The sequence below is a fragment of the Salmo salar genome, chromosome 23, assembly GCF_965601325.2.
Source record: "Salmo salar chromosome 23, fSalSal1, whole genome shotgun sequence".
Lineage (NCBI taxonomy): Eukaryota > Metazoa > Chordata > Actinopteri > Salmoniformes > Salmonidae > Salmo > Salmo salar.
The window spans coordinates 22478855-22499071 of NC_138313.1; the positions used below are offsets into that span (position 1 = coordinate 22478855).

At 45.7% G+C, this 20217-nt stretch overlaps 1 protein-coding gene across 1 annotated transcript in view; it reads right to left on the reverse strand.

Annotated features, from left to right (window-relative positions):
- Positions 1-1086: 1086 nt before the first annotated feature.
- The window catches only part of LOC106584225 (E3 ubiquitin-protein ligase SH3RF1), a 54509-nt gene continuing 35378 nt past the window's right edge, over positions 1087-20217 (reverse strand). Inside the window, exons 6-12 of the mRNA XM_014169269.3 lie at positions 15759-15869; positions 12893-13020; positions 11866-12036; positions 11469-11749; positions 11008-11321; positions 4767-5140; positions 1087-4611 (exon numbers count right to left, since the gene is read on the reverse strand). Coding sequence (XP_014024744.2) covers positions 4443-4611; positions 4767-5140; positions 11008-11321; positions 11469-11749; positions 11866-12036; positions 12893-13020; positions 15759-15869 — 1548 coding nt within the window. The 3' untranslated portion in view covers positions 1087-4442. The remainder of the gene's footprint in view (positions 4612-4766; positions 5141-11007; positions 11322-11468; positions 11750-11865; positions 12037-12892; positions 13021-15758; positions 15870-20217) is intronic.

Below are 20217 nucleotides of genomic sequence, written 5' to 3' on the forward strand. Positions count from 1 at the left end.
AATTGTTTGTGTTTCTGCTGGTCAGAGGGAGCAGACGCTCTGAGTTAAACAAGTGGGGACAAGAGATGTTTTGCTCCCAAGAAAAGGGCTCCATTGAAGGGAGTGATTACTGAGGTAGCGGGAAATATGAAAGTTGACCAGCCGAAGGGGAAGATTCCCTGTGTTTGTGATGCTTGTTGTTTGGGTGAGACGCAGACAGGGTGGCGTGAGTAGTGAAACAGAATAGTAATTTTCTGTTCTTTTGAGTTTTCATTTTGAGTCTTTGCCTGTCAAAGTGAAGTTAGGGTATATAGTGCATTCGGGAAGTATTAAGACCCCTTGACTTTTCCCACATTTTGTTACGTTACAGCCTTTGTCAAACAATGGATTCAACTAATTGTTCCCCTCATCACTCTACACACAATACCCCATGACAAAGTGAAAACAGGTTTTAGACATTTTTGAAAAAATATATAAGAACATTGAAACGAGGCCCTGATCTCCATACACACAGTTAATATACAGACTCCCGACAGACCAATTGGCATTTTGTAAACTTACGGTAGCCTGGGTTGCTGGCGTGAAAGGCAGAAGTGGGACCCTACCTATCGCGCCAATAGGGTTAACCCACTTGGTGGGAATTGTAACATGGCTCATATAGCGAGGACCGCTACACTGCCCCCTCTGAACAGGTAGGCACATCCCTGCGCTTTGACTAATCTCAGCGGCCCTCACAAGTCCCGGTCGGTGCGTTCCGATGGCCCCACGGCCACCATCCCACTTCTGACACCAATGTAGTGAATGGAAGGAGCGGGAAGCGAACCCTGGTGTAAAAGGGAAACACCCTATGCATCGCGCCAATAAGGTATACCCACTTGGTGGGGATTGTAACATGGCTCATACATAGAGAGGATTGCTTCAAGACCTACACACAATCTTAAGCAGATCCTGCAGAGGGATGAGAATAGAGACGAGAGGTGATTTTGCTGTCATGTCTTCAGTCCCTCATGTCTGTGGTAATGCTTTCAGACACCTCTACACTGGCAGGAAGAGACCAGCTAAACGCAATGACACACACACAGAAATGAAGAGGACTGACAAAAACCATGGAAACCATTAGCTTTTATTGTTGTAGTTATTTTTACAAAATGTGCTATTCCCTCATATTTAAGAATGTTTTGAATGGATGCCAATGTCACCATGATCAGACTAACTATATAAAAATAATTATAACACCCCCTCCCCCCCAAAAAAATAATCAAGCAAGTCACCTTGGCATAAGGAGAATCTGTTTAGTTTAATAAAGCAGACTTTAGTGCTACCTTGTGTTCCAACAAGGCATGATATTACAGTAAAAACATGTTCACAGGAACACCGAACGGCTTCGGTTGTTCTAGACAGTCAGAGAATGTCATTATTTGATCATTAAACTATATATGAAAATAAACCTGACTAAAATGACTATGGTACATATGTAAGATCTTAATTTGATCACTTTGTTGCAGGAGAACTTTGCTGCAATGCAGGAAATGTAAAACTTGCAGTGTATTTGAAGTTTGAAATGTCCAATTACGAAAAATGTATCAGCCCCTACAAAAATATCCACTAATTGTAATCCACATAATTCCTGTTGCTGCAGGACCATCATGTTGTAGCAAACTGGCTCAAATTAAGATCCTACTTCTGTATATACTGATGGTACAGTAGTTAAATGTATTTTGTGTAATGTATGAAAAAAAAAAAGGCTCATCAGCAACAGAAAGCACTCCAAATGCAAAACCCAGTTCAGCATTAGAGGTGAGGTGGAGATGGTGAATGCCAAGACAACAGTGGAACATTAGGTTCATTCTACATAGGCAAATTGAGAAGCAAACTGGTCTGAACAGTGTTTCGTACCACTTTATAGAGCCTTTACTCTCAACTGAAATGCTATTTCAAAACAACATACAACTACAACATATCCAGCAGTCACACATAGTGGTCCCAGCTACTGCATGACACAAACACCCACTTACACATGCTTTGGAAAATATTCCCCTCAGGTCTGACATATGAAATCTCCAAAATGCTGCACCATCTGGTGTTTAAAATGTCCTCAATCTTTAAATGTTTTAATTTGACCTTCCAACTCCCTTAAGACTGTTGATAGCCAGTTGCTAGGAGCAAACTAAGAGCAGATCTCTTATTGGAGTGGATTAGTGCCTACAGGTCCACCCTGTCATTTAGACACAGTGGCCTCAGCTGTTGATATTGCACCATAGCATCTGATAGAAGAGGCTGCAGCAGGAGGAAAACCAAGGACACTAGCCTCTTGGTGTCTGCCTGGTGTGCTATAGTAAAGGAAGCCCACTAACAATAGAACAGCCACTTACTGTCTATCATTGACTAATATAATCCAATGTAGACTTTTCTCCACTGCCAAAAAATATGAGATTGGATCAAATCAATGGCTCATCGTGTGGTGCCCGGTGTTTCTTACTAGCAGTGCTGTCAATCTCATTACAACGACTGAAGGCCTATGGAGGAGGGTGAGGTGGAGAGTGTGTGGAGTGAGACTGGATTATTTTGAAATCAAAAGTAGCTGAGAATAAGTAGGACCCAGGGCTCTGAGGTTTCACATCCTCCAAACCCAATCAAATCGCACCTCGCTCTCTTTTTTGTGCTTTGAAACAAACAGAAAACTAAAAACGGCTACCAAATCTCACACCAGCCACACACAAATCACCACAAATCATATTCAAGTCGATAGAACACTTAACAATCACACACATTGTATAGACGCACTGTACAGCTAAACCCGACTAAACCAAGAATCAACGTTGTCCAAGTCATTGATCGTATTAAAAAAAAAAATCCACTCGCAACTTCAAGGAGAAACACACTAGATTGTATTGGGGGAGTGATATCAGTGATATGTTACATTAGGAAAACAGTCTGTGCTTTATAAGTAAGCAGTGTTTTTGTCTTGTATTGACGACACGTTAGGAATGAATTCATCTTTGAAATGAGGGTTGAGAGCCCGTGAAGGTCATACATAGAGCAGGCCTGTCAGATGTCTTGCTGCATCTCCATGCTGTCCAGAACATCTGGCGTCGTATAGATCCAAGTGAAGAGAGATATCCATATATTATTAAAGACGTAACTATCAGTCGCATGATATGGTTCCTGTGTTGTATCTGATTGTGGTCCATTTGAGATCTTGAGCTGCAGTATGTCCGATGAGGTTGGTCCACTACTAGAGGAGTGGGGGAGCAGCTACCATGTTCAATAACTACACACAGAACAATATACACTAAGTAACACTTGATTGCAACATCTATGGAGTGTTTTAGTTAACATGTCAAAAAAGACCAAAACAAAATTCCTAATAATAATGTAAATCAACAGTAGAAGCTGGCTTTCCTAACGTTATGGGAATGTTTGGAAAACCTCACCAGGCATCAGATCATCAACGGTATAATAATTCCACCAAGATGACTCTCCCGCTCGCCAATAAGGGGTCCTGGAGCCAAAGGAGAAGCCATTTGGGACACCAAAGGTCCAAGGGATACAGGAGGAGGTTGTGCAAATTCCATTGTTGGAGAGAGGTGTTGGGCCAAATTGGATGTCAAACGAATAGATGGGTGTTTGCAATATGTCAGAGAATCCAACTACCCAACCAGAGGGTATGGAGCTAATTATATCCAGCTGATAACTTCCAGTCAATAGAATAGGTTCAAGGGATCAGATTGGAATTGGGCCCACCTCTACCCCTTTTCTTGCTTCACTGCATGTGCTGACATCACCGATTCTCCTCCCATCTGCTGTATTCTTTACGTTTGCGCTCAAACAGCCAATCAGTGGAGACACCATGCAATATTAACATGCAGCACGGCAGCCAATGAGAGACAAGCACAAAATGATGTAGGAAACATGTCAGACAGGCGCCGACTAAAACCCCTAAACAACGAAAGGCCAAGCACATCTTTTCCAGAAAAAAAAACCAACAACAAAAATAAGTTACAACTTGTCATATTTTCATCTATTAACAGTTCATATTATTAGTTCTGACTCTCTGGTCTTTGTTTCTTTATATACACTAAAGTGAGGAACAGTACAAGGCACACATTTAACGTTTTGAATTGTTACAGATATAAATAACTGACAAAAAGGAAATCAACAGGAGTAGTGTGCTCTCCTCCAGCTCGGTCCACCGTGCTTCCAACTGACAGTTATCTCCTCTTCCTCTGCAGCTATGTTTAAATTATTTCATCATTCTTCTCCTGTGTGCTTTGAGGACCACTTTGAATGTTGTGTATGTATCCATCTCTCATCCTGTCCCTAGCAACTTCAGCTGGTTGGCTCGCAGCTTGGCCCCAAAACAAGGCAACAACAAAGTCAGATGTGGCTCCATTGATGGTCAGTTCATGGTATGGTCAGGTCACGGTCGGTCCACTGTGGTCAAGTGTGAGTCAGATGGTCAGTCAGATGCTGTCTACGAAGCTGCCAGGGAACAGTCCGGTCCTGCCGTTCCTCTGGAGGGTTCCTTTGAACCAGCCGTCCTCCCTCTTCCTGTGGACAAACACTATGTCTCCCTCTTTGAGCTCCAGCTCTGCATCACTCTGAGGGGGGTAGGACACCACCACTCTGTACCTGGGGGGAGGGGGGGAATCAGAGGGGATACTGTACTGACACTTTGCAGAAGCACAGGAGATCAGAGACGCCACACACACACTTCCAGCAGAATCACAACATCAGACAGACCTTTAACAATATGTCACTGTCCTACAATATAAGAAATGCTGTACCTCTCGCATAGGATTGGCCGAGCGTCGTGCTGCTGGGAGGTGAGGGAGGAGCATGCCTGGCGAGGGGGCGGGGCGATGGGGGCACATCCGTCCAGGGGGCTGCTCTTACGGTGCGTTAACTCCGGGGCTGAGGAACAGGAGGATGAAGAGGTGGCTGCGGTAGACTCAGGCTCCACAGGGCAGGGGACTGCACGGCCATGGTTACCCACGACAACGCCAGCAGAGGAGGGAGAAGGGGTGATGTCGGGGCCCATGGCCCCATGGAAGACCTCTCCCGTAGCAGCCTGCTCTGCCTCCAGGGTGGGGGATGAGGGGGGAGAGGGGCGAGACTTCTTCTTGTTAGACAACAACTTCAGAATACCTTTCTTCTCCCTCTGAAACAAAATAACAAAACAGAGAGAAAAAGGTAAATTCACGGTGCTACTACCATGCACTTGTCTGATAATGGTGTGGGCTGCATATAGACTGTCTTACAGGAACTCACTGTGTGGACAGTCAAATCTGCATAAACATAATCCATTGTCATGGTCATTAGGGCCTGATGAGAATTTGCTCCAGACTAATCACTGTTGTGTAATGATGTCTTCAGGACTGCAGCCAGCAGAGTTTCTCTCACTCTCTAACTCAATTCCCAGGGCCGACCCGTGAAACAGACAGAGCTCTGTGTGAGAATTTGTTTCTAAAGATAAACTGGAAGGACTCCTGTGTTCAACAAAAATACTGAGCGCCTGGTATTCAAAACAAGGGCACCAGAAACTCCGGGAAAATGTGAATTATTTCACCAATCCACTGTAGCCATGTTCCACATCAGCCAAATATGCTATGCATGATAGAAGTAGCTACAGTGGCACGAAAAAGTATATGAACCCTTGGGAATTACCTGGATTTCTGCATAAATTGGTCATAAAATTTGATCTGATCTTCATCTAGGTCATAACAACAGACAAACAGTCTGCTTAAACGAATAACAAACAATTATACATTTTCATGTCTTTATTGAACACACCGTGTAAACATTCACAGTGCAGGAAAAGTATGTGAACCCTTGGATTTAATAACTGGTTGACCCTCTGGCAGCAATAACCAAACATTTGGTTATTGAATTTTACAAAACTGTTTCAGTTCAGCAATATTCTTGGGATGTCTGGTGTGAACTGCTCTCTCGAGGTCATACCACAGTATCTCAAATCGGGTTGAGGTCAGGACTCTGACTGGGCCACTCCAGAAGGCGTATTGTCTTCTGTTGAAGCCATTCTGTTGTTGATTTACTTTGGTGTTTTGGGTCGTTATCCTGTTGCATCACCCAACTTCTGTTGAGCTTCAACTGGCAGACTAACCTTCTTCTGAAAAATGTCTTGATAAACTTGGGAATTAATTTTCCCGTCGATGATAGCAAGCTGTCCAAGCCCCAACGCAGCCCCAAACCATGATGCTCCCTCCACCATACTTTACAGTTGGGATGAGGTTTTGATGTTGGTGTGCTGTGCCTTTTTTTTCCTCCACACATAGTGATACGTGTTCCTTGAAAAACAACTAAACTGTAGTTTCATCTGTCCACAGAATATTTTGCCAGTAGCGCTGTGGAACATCCAGATGCACTTTTGCAAACTTCAGACGTGCAGCAATGTTTTTTTGGACAGCAGTGGCTTCTTCCGTGGTGTCCTCCCATGAACTCCATTCTTGTTTAGTGTTTAACGTATTGTAGACTCGTCAACAGAGATGTTAGCATGTTACAGAGATTTCTGTAAGTCTTTAGCTGACACTCTAGGATTCTTCTTAACCTCATTGGGCATTCTGCACTGTGTCCTTGCAGTCATCTTTGCAGGACGGCCACTCCTAGGGAGAGTAGCAACTAGAGGTCGACCGATTAATCGGAATGGCCGATTAATTAGGGCCGATTTCAAGTTTTCATAACAATCGGAAATCGGTATTTTTGGACGACCAATTTTTTTTTAACACCTTTATTTAACTAGGCAAGTCAGTTAAGAACACATTCTATTTTCAATGACGGCCTAGGAACGGTGGGTTAACTGCCTTGTTCAGGGGCAGAATGACAGATTTTTACCTTGTCAGCTCGGGGATTCAATCTTGCAACCTTACGGTTAACTAGTCCAACGCTCTAACCACCTGCTTTACATTGCACTCCACGAGGAGCCTGCCTGTTACGCGAATGCAGTAAAAAGCCAAGGTAAGTTGCTAGCTAGCATTAAACTTATCTTATAAAAAACAATCAATCATAATCACTAGTTAACTACACATGGTTGATGATATTACTAGTTTATCTAGCCTGTCCTGCGTTGCATATAATCGCTTAGGTACGTTGCTCCAATGTGTACCTAACCATAAACATCAATGCCTTTCTTAAAATCAATACACAAGTATATATTTTAAAACCTGCATATTTAGTTAATATTGCCTGCTAACATGAATATATATTTTAACTAGCGAAAATGTGTCACTTCTCTTGCAACAGAGTCAGGGTATATGCAGCAGTTTGGGCCGCCTGGCTTGTTGCGAACTGTGAAGACTATTTCTTCCTAACAAAGACAGCCGACTTCGCCAAACGGGGGATGATTTAACAAAAGTGCATTTGCGAAAAAAGCACAATCGTTGCACGACTGTACCTAACCATAAACATCTATGCCTTTCTTAAAATCAATACACAGAAGTATATATTTTTAAACCTGCATATTTAGCTAAAAGAAATCCAGGTTAGCAGGCAATATTAACCAGGTGAAATTGTGTCACTTCTCTTGCATTCATTGCACGCAGAGTCAGGGTATATGCAACAGTTTGGGCTGCCTGGCTCGTTGCGAACTAATTTGCCAGAATTTTACGTAATTATGACATAACATTGAAGGTTGTGCAATGTAAAAGGAATATTTAGACTTAGGGATGCCACCCGTAGATAACATACGGAACGGTTCCGTATTTCACTGAAAGGAAAAAAAAACATTTTGTTATCGAGATGATAGTTTCCAGAGTCGACCATATTAAATGACCTAAGGCTCGTATTTCTGTGTGTTTATTATATTATAATTCAGTCTATGATTTGATAGAGCAGTCTGACTGAGCGGTGGTAGGCAGAGGCAGGCTCGTAAGCATTCATTCAAACAGCACTTTAGTGCGTTTTGCCAGCAGCTCTTCGCTGTGCTTCAAGCATTGCGCTGTTTATGACTTCAAGCCTATCAACTCCCAAGATTAGGCTGGTGTAACCGATGTGAAATGGCTAGCTAGTTAACCAGGTGCGCGCTAATAGCGTTTCAAACGTCACTCGCTCTGAGACTTGGAGTAGTTGTTCCCCTTGCTCTACATGGGTAACGCTGCTTCGAGGGTGGCTGTTGTCGATGTGTTCCTGGTTCAAGCCCATGTAGGAGCGAGGAGAGGGACGGAAGCTATACTGTTACACTGGCAATACTAAAGTGCCTATAAGAACATCCAATAGTCAAAGGTATATGAAATACAAATCGTATAGAGAGAAATAGTCCTATAATTCCTATAATAACTACAGCCTAAATTTTCTTACCTGGGAATATTGAAGACTCATGTTAAAAGGAACCACCAGCTTTCATATGTTCTCATGTTCTGAGCAAGGAACGTTAGCTTTCTTACATTGCACTTTTACTTTCTTCAACACTTTGTTTTTGCATTATTTAAACCAAATTGAACATGTTTCATTATTTATTTGAGTCTAAATTGATTTTATTGATGTATTATATGAAGTTAAAATAAGTGTTCATTCAGTATTGTTGTAATTTGTCGTTATTACAAAAAATATATATATACACTGCTCAAAAAAATAAAGGGAACACTTAAACAACACATCCTAGATCTGAATTAAAGAAATAATCTTATTAAATACTTTTTTCTTTACATAGTTGAATGTGCAGACAACAAAATCACACAAAAATAATCATTGGAAATCCAATTTATCAACCCATGGTGGTCTGGATTTGGAGTCACGCTCAAAATTAAAGTGGAAAACCACACTACAGGCTGATCCAACTTTGATGTAATGTCCTTAAAACAAGTCAAAATGAGTCTCAGTAGTGTGTGTGTGGCCTCCACGTGCCTGTATGATCTCCCTACAATGCCTGGGCATGCTCCTGATGAGGTGGCGGATGGTCTCCTGAGGGATCTCCTCCCAGACCTGGACTAAAGCATCCGCCAACTCCTGGACAGTCTGTGGTGCAACGTAGCGTTTGTGGATGGAGCGAGACATGATGTCCCAGATGTGCTCAATTGGATTCAGGTCTGGGGAATGGGCGGGCCAGTCCATAGCATCAATGCCTTCCTCTTGCAGGAACTGCTGACACACTCCAGCCACATGAGGTCTAGCATTGTCTTGCATTAGGAGGAACCTAGGGCCAACCGCACCAGCATATGGTCTCACAAGGGGTCTGAGGATCTCATCTCGGTACCTAATGGCAGTCAGGCTACCTCTGGCGAGCACATGGAGGGCTGTGCGGCCCCCCAAAGAAATGCCACCCTACACCATGACTGACCCACCGCCAAACCGGTCATGCTGGAGGATGTTGCAGGCAGCAGAACGTTCTCCACGGCATCTCCAGACTCTGTCACCTCTGTCACGTGCTCAGTGTGAACCTGCTTTCATCTGTGAAGAGCACAGGGCGCCAGTGGCGAATTTGCCAATCTTGGTGTTCTCTGGCAAATGCCAAACGTCCTGCACGGTGTTGGGCTGTAAGCACAACCCCCACCTGTGGACGTCGGGCCCTCATACCACCCTCATGGAGTCTGTTTCTGACCGTTTGAGCAGACACATGCACATTTGTGGCCTGCTGGAGGTCATTTTGCAGGGCTCTGGCAGTGCTTCTCCTGCTCCTCCTTGCACAAAGGCGGAGGTAGCGGTCCTGCTGCTGGGTTGTTGCCCTCCTACAGCCTCCTCCACGTCTCCTGATGTACTGGCCTGTCTCCTGGTAGAGCCTCCATGCTCTGGACACTACGCTGACAGACACAGCAAACCTTCTTGCCACAGCTCGCATTGATGTGCCATCCTGGATGAGCTGCACTACCTGAGCCACTTGTGTGGGTTGTAGACTCCGTCTCATGCTACCACTAGAGTGAAAGCACCGCCAGCATTCAAAAGTGACCAAAACATCAGCCAGGAAGCATAGGAACTGAGAAGTGGTCTGTGGTCCCCACCTGCAGAACCACTCCTTTATTGGGGGTGTCTTGCTAATTGCCTATAATTTCCACCTGTTGTCTATTCCATTTGCACAACAGCATGTGAAATGTATTGTCAATCAGTGTTCCTTCCTAAGTGGACAGTTTGATTTCACAGAAGTGTGATTGACTTGGAGTTACATTGTGTTGTTTAAGTGTAACGATTCACTGATATGCATCGTCCCCAGTTCAAATCTTTATGGATATGGAGTGCATCGGTCTGCGGGAGCCCAAACCGTGCACCGTTTTGCGCGATGACCAATAGGTAGGCCTATTCCTGATCTGGCACATCTGCACATCACCTCCAGCATTCAAATGTTTGTAAAATGGCTAGCGCAATATTAGGCTGACCAACAGTCTATCGACCAAACAAGTCGACTAAATGGGGTCAGCTATAGTCGAAAGTGTTCTGCAGGGATGCTGGCCATGTTGACTACAATGATTCCCACAGTTGTGTTAAATTGGCTGGACGTTCTTTGGGTGGTGGACCATTCTTGATACACACAGGAAACTGTTGTGTGAAAAACCCAGCAGCATTGCAGTTCTTGACACAAACCGGTGCTCCGGCACCTACTACCATACCCCGTTCGAAGGCACTTAAATATTTTGTCTTGCCCATTCACCCTCCGAATGACACGCACACAAAAATCCATCTCTCAATTGTCTCAAAGCTTCAAAATCCTTCTTTAATGAACTTGTCTTCTCCCTTTCATCTACGTTGATTGAAATGGATTCAACAAGTGACATCAATAAGAGATCACAGCATTCACCTGGTCAGTCTGTCATGGAAAGAGCAGGTGTTAATGTTTATTATGCGATGGGGGTGAAATCCAAAGTTGTGCTATATATGAGCTCCATCAGCAGATTTGAATTTAGAATGGAAAATAAATGTTCATGCATCAAATGTCAGTGCATCGAATCGTATCAAACTGAATCGTTTCAAACTAAAACGTATCGTTCCTGTATGGTATCGGACCCCAAGTATCTAGATAGGTAATGAATCGTCTGGAAAGGGATCGATGCACATCCCTACTAGGGTGCTATTATGAATGCCCACCTTGCCATCCTTGTCCAGCCGACAGGCGAGGGAGGAGTTAGCTGACGTGGAGCTGCCGTTGCCGGGGGCGACAGGCACAGTGAGGACTGCCACTTGTCGCAAGGCATCGCCATCCAGGGACGCGGCGCTGACGTTTGGCGGGGTGAGGGAGGCGGCGGCACATCCCAGTGCCACCCCAGAGCGGACACAGCCCTGGGCAGGGTTGGAGGAGGAGGAGCAGCTCTGGGACTGGCACACTGCCAGGTAGGCTACAGATGTCTGTGACTGGATGGGCGGCACAGCAGCCGTGGGCCGGTCCTGACTGTGGCATGCAGCTGGGGGCAGAGGAGAGGCACGGGGTTAGGCCATACACACAGAACCATATGCCCCTTTCATCATATATTCACAATCACATACACTATCCTACACTGGCTACATAGAACGCATGCTTGCACCCTTCCTCTTCCCCCAGGGGACCCTACCTGTCCTGACAGCGTTGCGTGCCTGGTTAACAGTCATCTGGGACGTCATGTGCATGAGCACCTTGGCCTGTCCCGTTGTCACGTGAGCAGCCGTCACCATGCCAGCGGGTAAAGGGCTGGAGAGGGCGGGGCCCGGGCAGATGGGGAGGGCCTTGTTGAAGTCAGGCCCTGGAACGATGGCCCCCAGAGGAGTGGAGGAGGGGCTGACGATGGTGACCCCTCGCCCAGCCTGGGTGCACAGAGCCAGGGGCACTTTGGGCTGGGTGCTGCCGGACATCGTCCTAATGGGACAAACAGAGGACGGGGACGAAGGGTTAGAGCTGGGAGCCTTAGGAACGCTACACATACAGAGATAATCAGAGTGTGTGTGTGTGTGTGTGTAATGTCTGCGTCAGACCTGCTGACAGGGCTCATGTAATTGCCAGGGAACACTCCTATCTTGCCAGTGTGCATGGAGGTGCCTTTGAACCATCCATCTTGACAGCGCTCCAGCACCAGGAACATCTCTCCCTTCCTCAGCTCCAACTCATCCTCCTTACGGGGGGTGTAGGGAAACAGGGCCACGTAGCTGGAGAGGGAGGCGAGAGAGACAGGAAACATCAAACACATATGGACACACACACACACGGGGACTGTCCAGTTACCCTCAAGAGGAAATGAGTCAATCGAAGACGTGTTGTGTGTTTGGAACATTTAGTCCGTCACATGAGCTAAATTTACCCCCCTACCACAGTCTATAGAATGTTCATCAACATCTCCGCTCTCTCTCTGAAACCCTTACTGAAAGACGGAGGCGGACAGTCCCTTCTGGACTGGTCTTCCTCAGTACATTAAGAGAAAGCTGCACTATACTACTATAGAGGAATGCTATGGTTACATTCTGGATGACACAGCCATGTGGGTCAGGGCACCACTGAGGTGCTGTAAAGGGAGTGGGAAAGGCATGTCTCAGGGAACCGCAGAGGCTTTAAAGAACCACTGCTACCAGACAGCATAGACACTTTCACTGGTGTCAGGGGAGGGGAAATGAAGACAAATGTAGACACACACACACGGACAGATACACGCTTTGGGGAGGTGGGCTGTATTTAATTCCAAATCAGGTGTCTGGAGTCTCAGAGGAGTAATGATGTGAGGGGCCAGGGGTCAAAGGTGACAGACAGGGTCTCTGATAGGACCCAGGAGACTGTCCCCCACAGGTGTTGCCCTTTCATCCGTCAACGGAGCTCTGGGTCAACCTCTGGTGCTCCACACTGAAAGCTTAGGGGTCATTCAGAGGCTTGGAGAACTCCCAGAACCCACCCAGAAGGACCCATGCCCTAGCCATGTGTGGAACCTGCTGTTTCACTGCATGTTCTCTCGGGTTTAGCGTGCTTGTACTTTATACGTGGAAGAGTGTTACATGCATGTGTGTGTGTACTCACACTGTGGGTCTTTGCCGCCCACTCTGTTCGCTGGTGCTGGGGGAGGGTCTCTGACTGGCAGCCAACGATGAGGCTGCTCCCACTGCTGAGGATTGTGGTGGAGGCGGCGGGGGAGGAGGGAGAGCATCCTGTCAATGAAAACAACAAACATCAACAACGACAGTCTGAAAGAGATTAGACAGCATATTAGAACAGTTTACAATAAGCTTGAATCGAATCTCAACAACAAAAACATTTTTGTTTGGAACCGAAAGAAAGAGTCATGGGTCCTCTGAAACATAACCCGCCAAACCGCGCTTCTTAACACCCGCCCGCCTAACCTGGAAGCCAGCCGCACCAATGTGTCGGAGGAAACACCGTTCAAATGACGACAGAGGTCAGCCTGCAGGCGCCCGGCCCGCCACAAGGAGTCGCTAGAGTGCAATGAGCCAAGTACAGCACCCCCGGCCAAACTCTCCGCTAACCCAGACGACGCTGGGACAATTGTGCACCGCCCTATGGGTCTCCCGATCACAGCCGGTTGTGACACAGCTGGGATCGTACCCGGGTCTGTAGTGACGCCTCTAGCACTGCGATGCAGTGCCTTAGACCACTGCGCCACTCGGGAGGCCCACCCCTGGCCTTTTAACCAATGACTGACTAGGTGTTACATAATGAGAAACTGGTCAGTGAAAGAGGGATATCATTTACTCTGTTCAATGAGGGAGAGTATCGCTTGGCACAGAGGTTTGGTCTTGTCCCCAACTTCCCCCGAGATCTGGGAAGGAATCTCCAGCATGCTTGTTTGCTTGTTTGTTGCTATAGAAACGACACTGGGGCCTGGTGAATCCATTGCTGTGTTTAATGAGGACCATATGAAAGTAAAAACATTTCTTTAAACATTATATAGTTCAGCCCACAGGCCCGCAGTGAGCGGATTCCTCTGAGCTCTCCTCCTTGTTCTGCCTCTAGCGGGACAGAAACCAGACCTAAACAACTATTACACAATCACACACAGACACACTGGTGTACTGAGAAAGAGGTTGTTCTCTTCTAAACATGTATAACTATCCATGTACAGTGACTTCAGAAAGTATTTATACCCATTTACTTATTATTCTACATTTTACATTCTTGTTACAGCCTGAATTCCAAATTGATTTTCTCCACCTGTGGCCACTTGATTTAGAAAGAAACACACCGGTCGATATAAGGTCCCACAGTTGACAGTGCATGTCAGAGCAGACACTACACTATGAAATCTAAGGAACTGTCTGTAGATCTCCGAGATAGAATTGTGATGAGGCTTATATCTGGGGAAGGGTTTAACAATTTCTAGACTGTTGAAAGTTTACAAGCGCACCGTGGTCTCCATCACTGGGAAATGATACAAATATTTAACTACCCAGATGTCAGAACCAAACTGAGCAACCAGGCAAGAAGGACCTTGTTCAGGGAGGTGACCAAGAACCCAATGACCACTGACAGAACTACAGAGTACCATGGCTGAGATGGGAGAACCTGCCAGAAGGACAACAGTCTCTATAGCACCTCAACAATCTGGGCTTTATGGGAGTGGCCAGACGGAAGCCACTCCCGAGAAAAAGGCACATGACAGCACGCCTGGAGTTAAAAAGGCACGTGAAAGATTGTGTTCTGATGGAGAAAACCAGGCACAGCTCATCACCCGTCTAACACCATCCCTACTGTGAAGCATGGTGGTGGCAGCATCATGCCATGGGGATTCTTTTCAGCAACTGGGACTGGGAGACTGGTAAGGATAGAGGGAACAATGAATGGAGCCATATACAGGAAAATTGTTAATGAGAACCTGCTTCACAGTGCAAACAACCTTAGACTGGGGCGAAGATTTACGTTCCCGACAGGACAATGACCCTAAGCATATAGCCAAAACAACGCTGGAATGGCTTCAGAACAAGAATGTGAAAGTCCTTGAGTTGCCAAGCCAAAGCCCAGACTTGAATCCCATTGAAAATCTGTGGAAAGACTTGAAGATTGTGGTTCACAGCCACTTCCCATCTAACTTAACAGAGCTTGAGAAAATCTGCAAGGAAGAAAATCCCCAAATCCAGATGACTCAAAGCTGAAACAGAAATGCCCAAGATGACTCAAAGCTGAAACAGAAATGCCCAAGATGACTCAAAGCTGAAACAGAAATGCCCAAGATAAAGCATTGACTCGCATGTGAATCCTTACGGAAATGAGATAATTCTATATTTCATTTTTAATACATTTGCAAACATTTCTAAAAACATGTTTTCACTGTCATTACGGGGTATTGCGTGTAGATCGGTGAGACAGAAAAAAAAAAAATGGAATTCAGGCTGTAGCAAAATGTGGAATAAGTCACTTTCTAAAGGCACTGTATCTGCAGAGAAATAAACAAGGAACAAGATAACTCTGTCTCAACTTGACATTAACAGGCCTGAGGAGCAGACAGACATAAATACTATGGAGCAATGGGGGAGGGAGTGGCACAGCACTCAGAAGGGCCTACATGCTTGTGTGTGTGTGTGTGTGTGTGTGTGTGTGTGTGTGTGTGTGTGTGTGTGTGTGTGTGTGTGTGGCTGACGCTAGAGCGGAGATAAATAGATTGCCTGCAGGCCAGAGAAATCCTCTGTACAGAAACATCATGTAGAGTTCTCCATTGAAGCAGAGAGCTCAACCTTTATGTATACATTCTCAGCAGTACCACATAGCAACACAGCCACACCCCCTTCCACACACTCAGCGCAACACTGGCACAGCCTGTATGCAGGTTCAGTTTTAAGAGGAACCTGATGTAAGTGAAGTGCCATGGGCCAATTCAAAACCAGTATTAGAGGCCCAGTATTGTAGTTTCAGGTGAAGAGAGAACTCCACCTACCACAGGGATGGATGCGTAGCCCGTCTCCGGGGGAAACGTGAAGACAGTTGCTGTAGTAACAGGACTGCTGGGGGGAGGGGTCACTATGAGTCCAGCTGTGCAGATGTGTACCTGTTTAGGATGGACAAAGTCAGACAACTTCCTCAATACCACCACTACAATATAATAGCATTACACACAGAACACAGGACTGTGTGCTAGAACAATTATGGCATTTCAATGATCGTTGCAACCCACCATTTGTGCCAGTCTGTCTCCTCACATCCAGTCTCACATGGGCAGAAGACTTATGTTTTATCTAACAGACGAGTTATTTCATCTCTAAACAGGGTTGGGGAGTAACCGATTACATGTAAGCCACTGATTACATGTAATCAGTAACATGCAATCGGATTACAAAACAACGGTACCCAGTTACGTTACCAGCACAAATATTGTAATCAGATTAGAGATATTCTTGAAAAACTAGATGATTCCTTATTGGATTACTTTTCAATTCAGAAAGGATGTTCGTGAAAAAAACCCATTGACACCTTTCTGTTGTTTTCTCAATGACATTCAATTCAGCATTGAAAAAAGGCGCAAGTTTAAGTTTCTTCCACCTGAGCGAATCTAACTAACCACAAGTCAGAGACCACTATGATGTAACACCATGTGCTTTTGATGGATCCTTTTTGTCTTCTTCTAATGCCTCTTAAGGGGAAAGTAATCAGATTACGTTACTGAGTTTGGGTAATCCAAAAGTTACATTACTGATAACAATTTTGGACAGGTAACTAGTAACTAACGGATTACATTTAGAAAGTAACCTACCCAACCCAGTCTCTTAAACATGTCACACGGCCTTAAAATGTCACATCAAATGGAAACGTCGCCTTCACAGCAGCGGTGGACCCAATTGGCTAAGTCAAGCTGTGCTGGTGTCCTGATGACACGCTTGGCTGGGTGAGATCATATGACTGTCAAGAACAAGTTTTCATTGGCCGGGTGAAGACGGATAACTTGCTGAGAGAAAGTGAACCACAGTGATTCACCCATTGCGCGACACTGACTCACGCTTTGCGTGACACTGACTCACAGGGCAATACTGTTGGACACACAATGTCTCCTTGTACCCTTTACTCCCCACAAGCCATGCATGACTGCCCCAGACAGAGCACAGCAGCCTCAAGGTAAATCATTACAGAGGACCCACCTCAAACTCAAATCAACTGTGTAGCAGGGGAAGGTGCAGTGAGGCAAGACGGCCACAAAAACATCTCATCGTGAGGGGCTGCAGTACCCACACATGCAGTACTGTACTAGGCTATACCTGTGTTGAGCATTTTGCTATACGTGTATGAGCCACTTATATGTGAGTGTATGTGTACAGCACATCAATTACAACGTAACAGTGTGTTCCGATTTACAACACATTAAAGAGTAGCAGTTCTGTTTTCATACACTACAGGCTCCTTTAGTCAACAGTCTCTTCAAGTCCATTCCCTCTAAAATAAAAGCAGTGGACAGAGGGCGTGTTCTTTCCCATACACTCCCTCCGGCCCCCCGGGGCAACGACTGCTTCCCGTTATTGTTTTTCAGTCTGCTTTCAAGGAGCGAGAGAAGAGGAGCGAGAGAAGAGAGGCGAGAGGCCGAGACACAGATTCCACCTGGGGTCTCTCTCCATCTTTATATGTGTTTTTATTAAGCCCATTAATCTATAAATCAAACCCATGGTGAGTCCTACAGCGCCTGTTTCAAAGAGCAGGCTCACCTCCCAGGTGGGAACAGAGGTTTTATAATAAAGAAGAGTTTAAAATACATCATTCTCCCCTCCCTGTGTGGCCAAGGCTTTAACGAGAGCTGGATCATCCAAAAATGAAAAGCTATATGGGATGCACAAAAATACTCAGACAGTTTCTGGAGAAACTGTCGGCACACACACACTGAGGAATGCCAGCAGTTGGAGAAAGGATTTGTGAGGCTGCTGTTTCCCAGGAGAAGCTGTGGGTAAAGCATGTTAGTGTGTCTGAAATGTGTTGCAGCCCAATGCCCAGGGGGGGGTGAGACAGCGAGAAGACACTCAAATGGTACATTCTATTCTCCTACTCAAAATATAACCAAGAAGAGAATCACACCCTCCAAAATAAATGCTCAATTTCTGACTGCTGCAACAGTCAGAAAGAGCCAGGGACTACGAGGGAGACCACTCAAATGTCACATTTTTTAAGATGCACTACATGACCAAAAGTATGTGGACACCTGTTCGTCGAACATCTCATAAAAAAGAATGGCCATTAATATGGAGTTGGTCCCGCCTTTGCTGCTATAACAGCCTCCAATAGTTGGAAGGCTTTCAAGAAGCCACAAGCATTAGTGCGGTCGTGCACTGATGTTGGGCGATTAGGCCAGGCGCACAGTCGGCATTCCAATTCATCCCAAATGTGTTCGATGGGGTTGAGGTCAGGGCTCTGTCTAGTTCTTCCACACCGATCTCAACAAACCATTTCTATATGGACCTCGCTTTGTGCACGGGACTGTTGCCACAAAGTTGGAAGCACAGAATCATCAAGAAGGCCATTGTATGCTGTAGCGTTAATATTTCCCTTCACTGGAACTAAGAGGCCTAGCCCGGACCATGAAAAACAGCCCCAGACCTTTATTCCTTCACCAAAACTTCAGTTGGCACTATACATTGGGTCAGTTAGCATTTTCCTGACATCCGCCAAACCCAGATTTGTCTGTCAGACTGCAAGATGGTGAAGCGTGATTCATCACTCCAGAGAACGCATTCCCACTTCTCCAGTCCAATGGCGCACAAGCTTTACACCACTCCAGCCGATGCTTGGTATTGCGCATGGTGATCTTAGGCTTGTGTGCGGCTGCTCGGCCATGGAAACCCATTTCATGACGCTCCCGACGAACAGTTATTGCGCTGACTTTGCTTCCCGAGACAGTATGGAACTTGGTAGTTAGTGTTGCAACCGAGGAAAGACGATTTTTTACACGCTACACGCTTCAGCACTCACCGATCCCGTTCTGTGAGTTTGTGTGCCATATCACTTCACGGCTGAGCCGTTGTTGCCCCTATATGTTTCCACTTCACAATAACACTTACAGTTGACCAGGGCAGATATAGCAGGGCAGATATTTGACGAACTGACTTGTTGGAAAGGTAGCATCCTTGTGCTACGTTGTCACAGCTCTTCAGTAAGGCCATTCTACTGCCAATGTGTGTCTATGGAGATTGCATGGCTGTGGGCTCAATTTTATACACCTGACAGCAACGGGTGCGGCTGAAATAGCCAAATTCAGTCTTTGGAGGGGTGTCCACATACTTTTGTATATACAGTGTACTTCAAACCAAAATAACACTCATGAAATGAAGTCAATATTTAACCTTCATGTGAAGAGAGTGTATGCTCATTGGCAATGTCAGTATAGAAGTCCATACTCTGTATACCATGCAGGCTGGGGTGAGGCAGCTGTCGTCTCAATGCTCCTCTACGCTGTTCTCCACTGGAGAGAAAATGAAGAAAAAAACTAGACGACCTACTGAAGGTTCTCACAGCCCCCTGTCAGTCACAGAACACTTCAGCCTGCCTGACACGCTAACTAATCATCTGTCTGTCTATCTTATAGTCTGTGTGTCTGTCTGCCTGCTAAACTGTCTGCCTGTCTGTGTCTGTCAAGCCCCCAGCCACCCCACCCTCTCTCTCTCTCTCTCTCTCTACAGAGTTTGACAACCACAGAGCAGCTGTGAGTGGTTGCCATTCCGAGGTTGCTGTGGAAACCTCGGGGGCTAAGCTGGAGTCTTTTTTGCGGGCGAGTGGAGTCACGCAGCCGTAATTTCAAACGCTTGGACGGAGCCTTGGCCTGTTTGGCATGACGGGGGGAGAGAGGGAGGGAAGTGTGGGTAATTGCTGACATAAGGAGAGTGGGAATCTTTATCAGGGAACAAAAACATCTGATGAAAACAAGAGTGTGGAATCTGCTTGTTGTTTGTGCTTGCTGCGTGAGCGTCTTTAGTGCACCTAGTTTCCCTCGGTTCCTCACTCATTACGCCTGATTAACAAGCCCAGATGGACAGTGTGGAGCCGAGATGGACAGGAAGCAGGACACACACTGAGGGTTATGACAGATCTGGTGACAGAGTGACAAGTCCATCATCACCTACCCCATGAAATCAATGGCAGTGATTATACACTTGTCCATTGTACAGACACCCACCCATAGACAGATGAGCTGTTATGCGGGCCAACATGACAGTTTTTACAATTCTGGTTTAAGCGGGTTGTTCAGAACAAAGTTCTACAGTAAATTGTATAGGAATTCATTACTAGGGACAATAGACTTTGGGTTCTGGGTCAATTAATTCCATTCATCATATACAAGAGTGCTTCAGACATAAGGTTCTCTCGATTTAGTGGCTTCCTCGTTGAATACAAGGCCCCTAACCAAACAGTACAAAGACACTGGA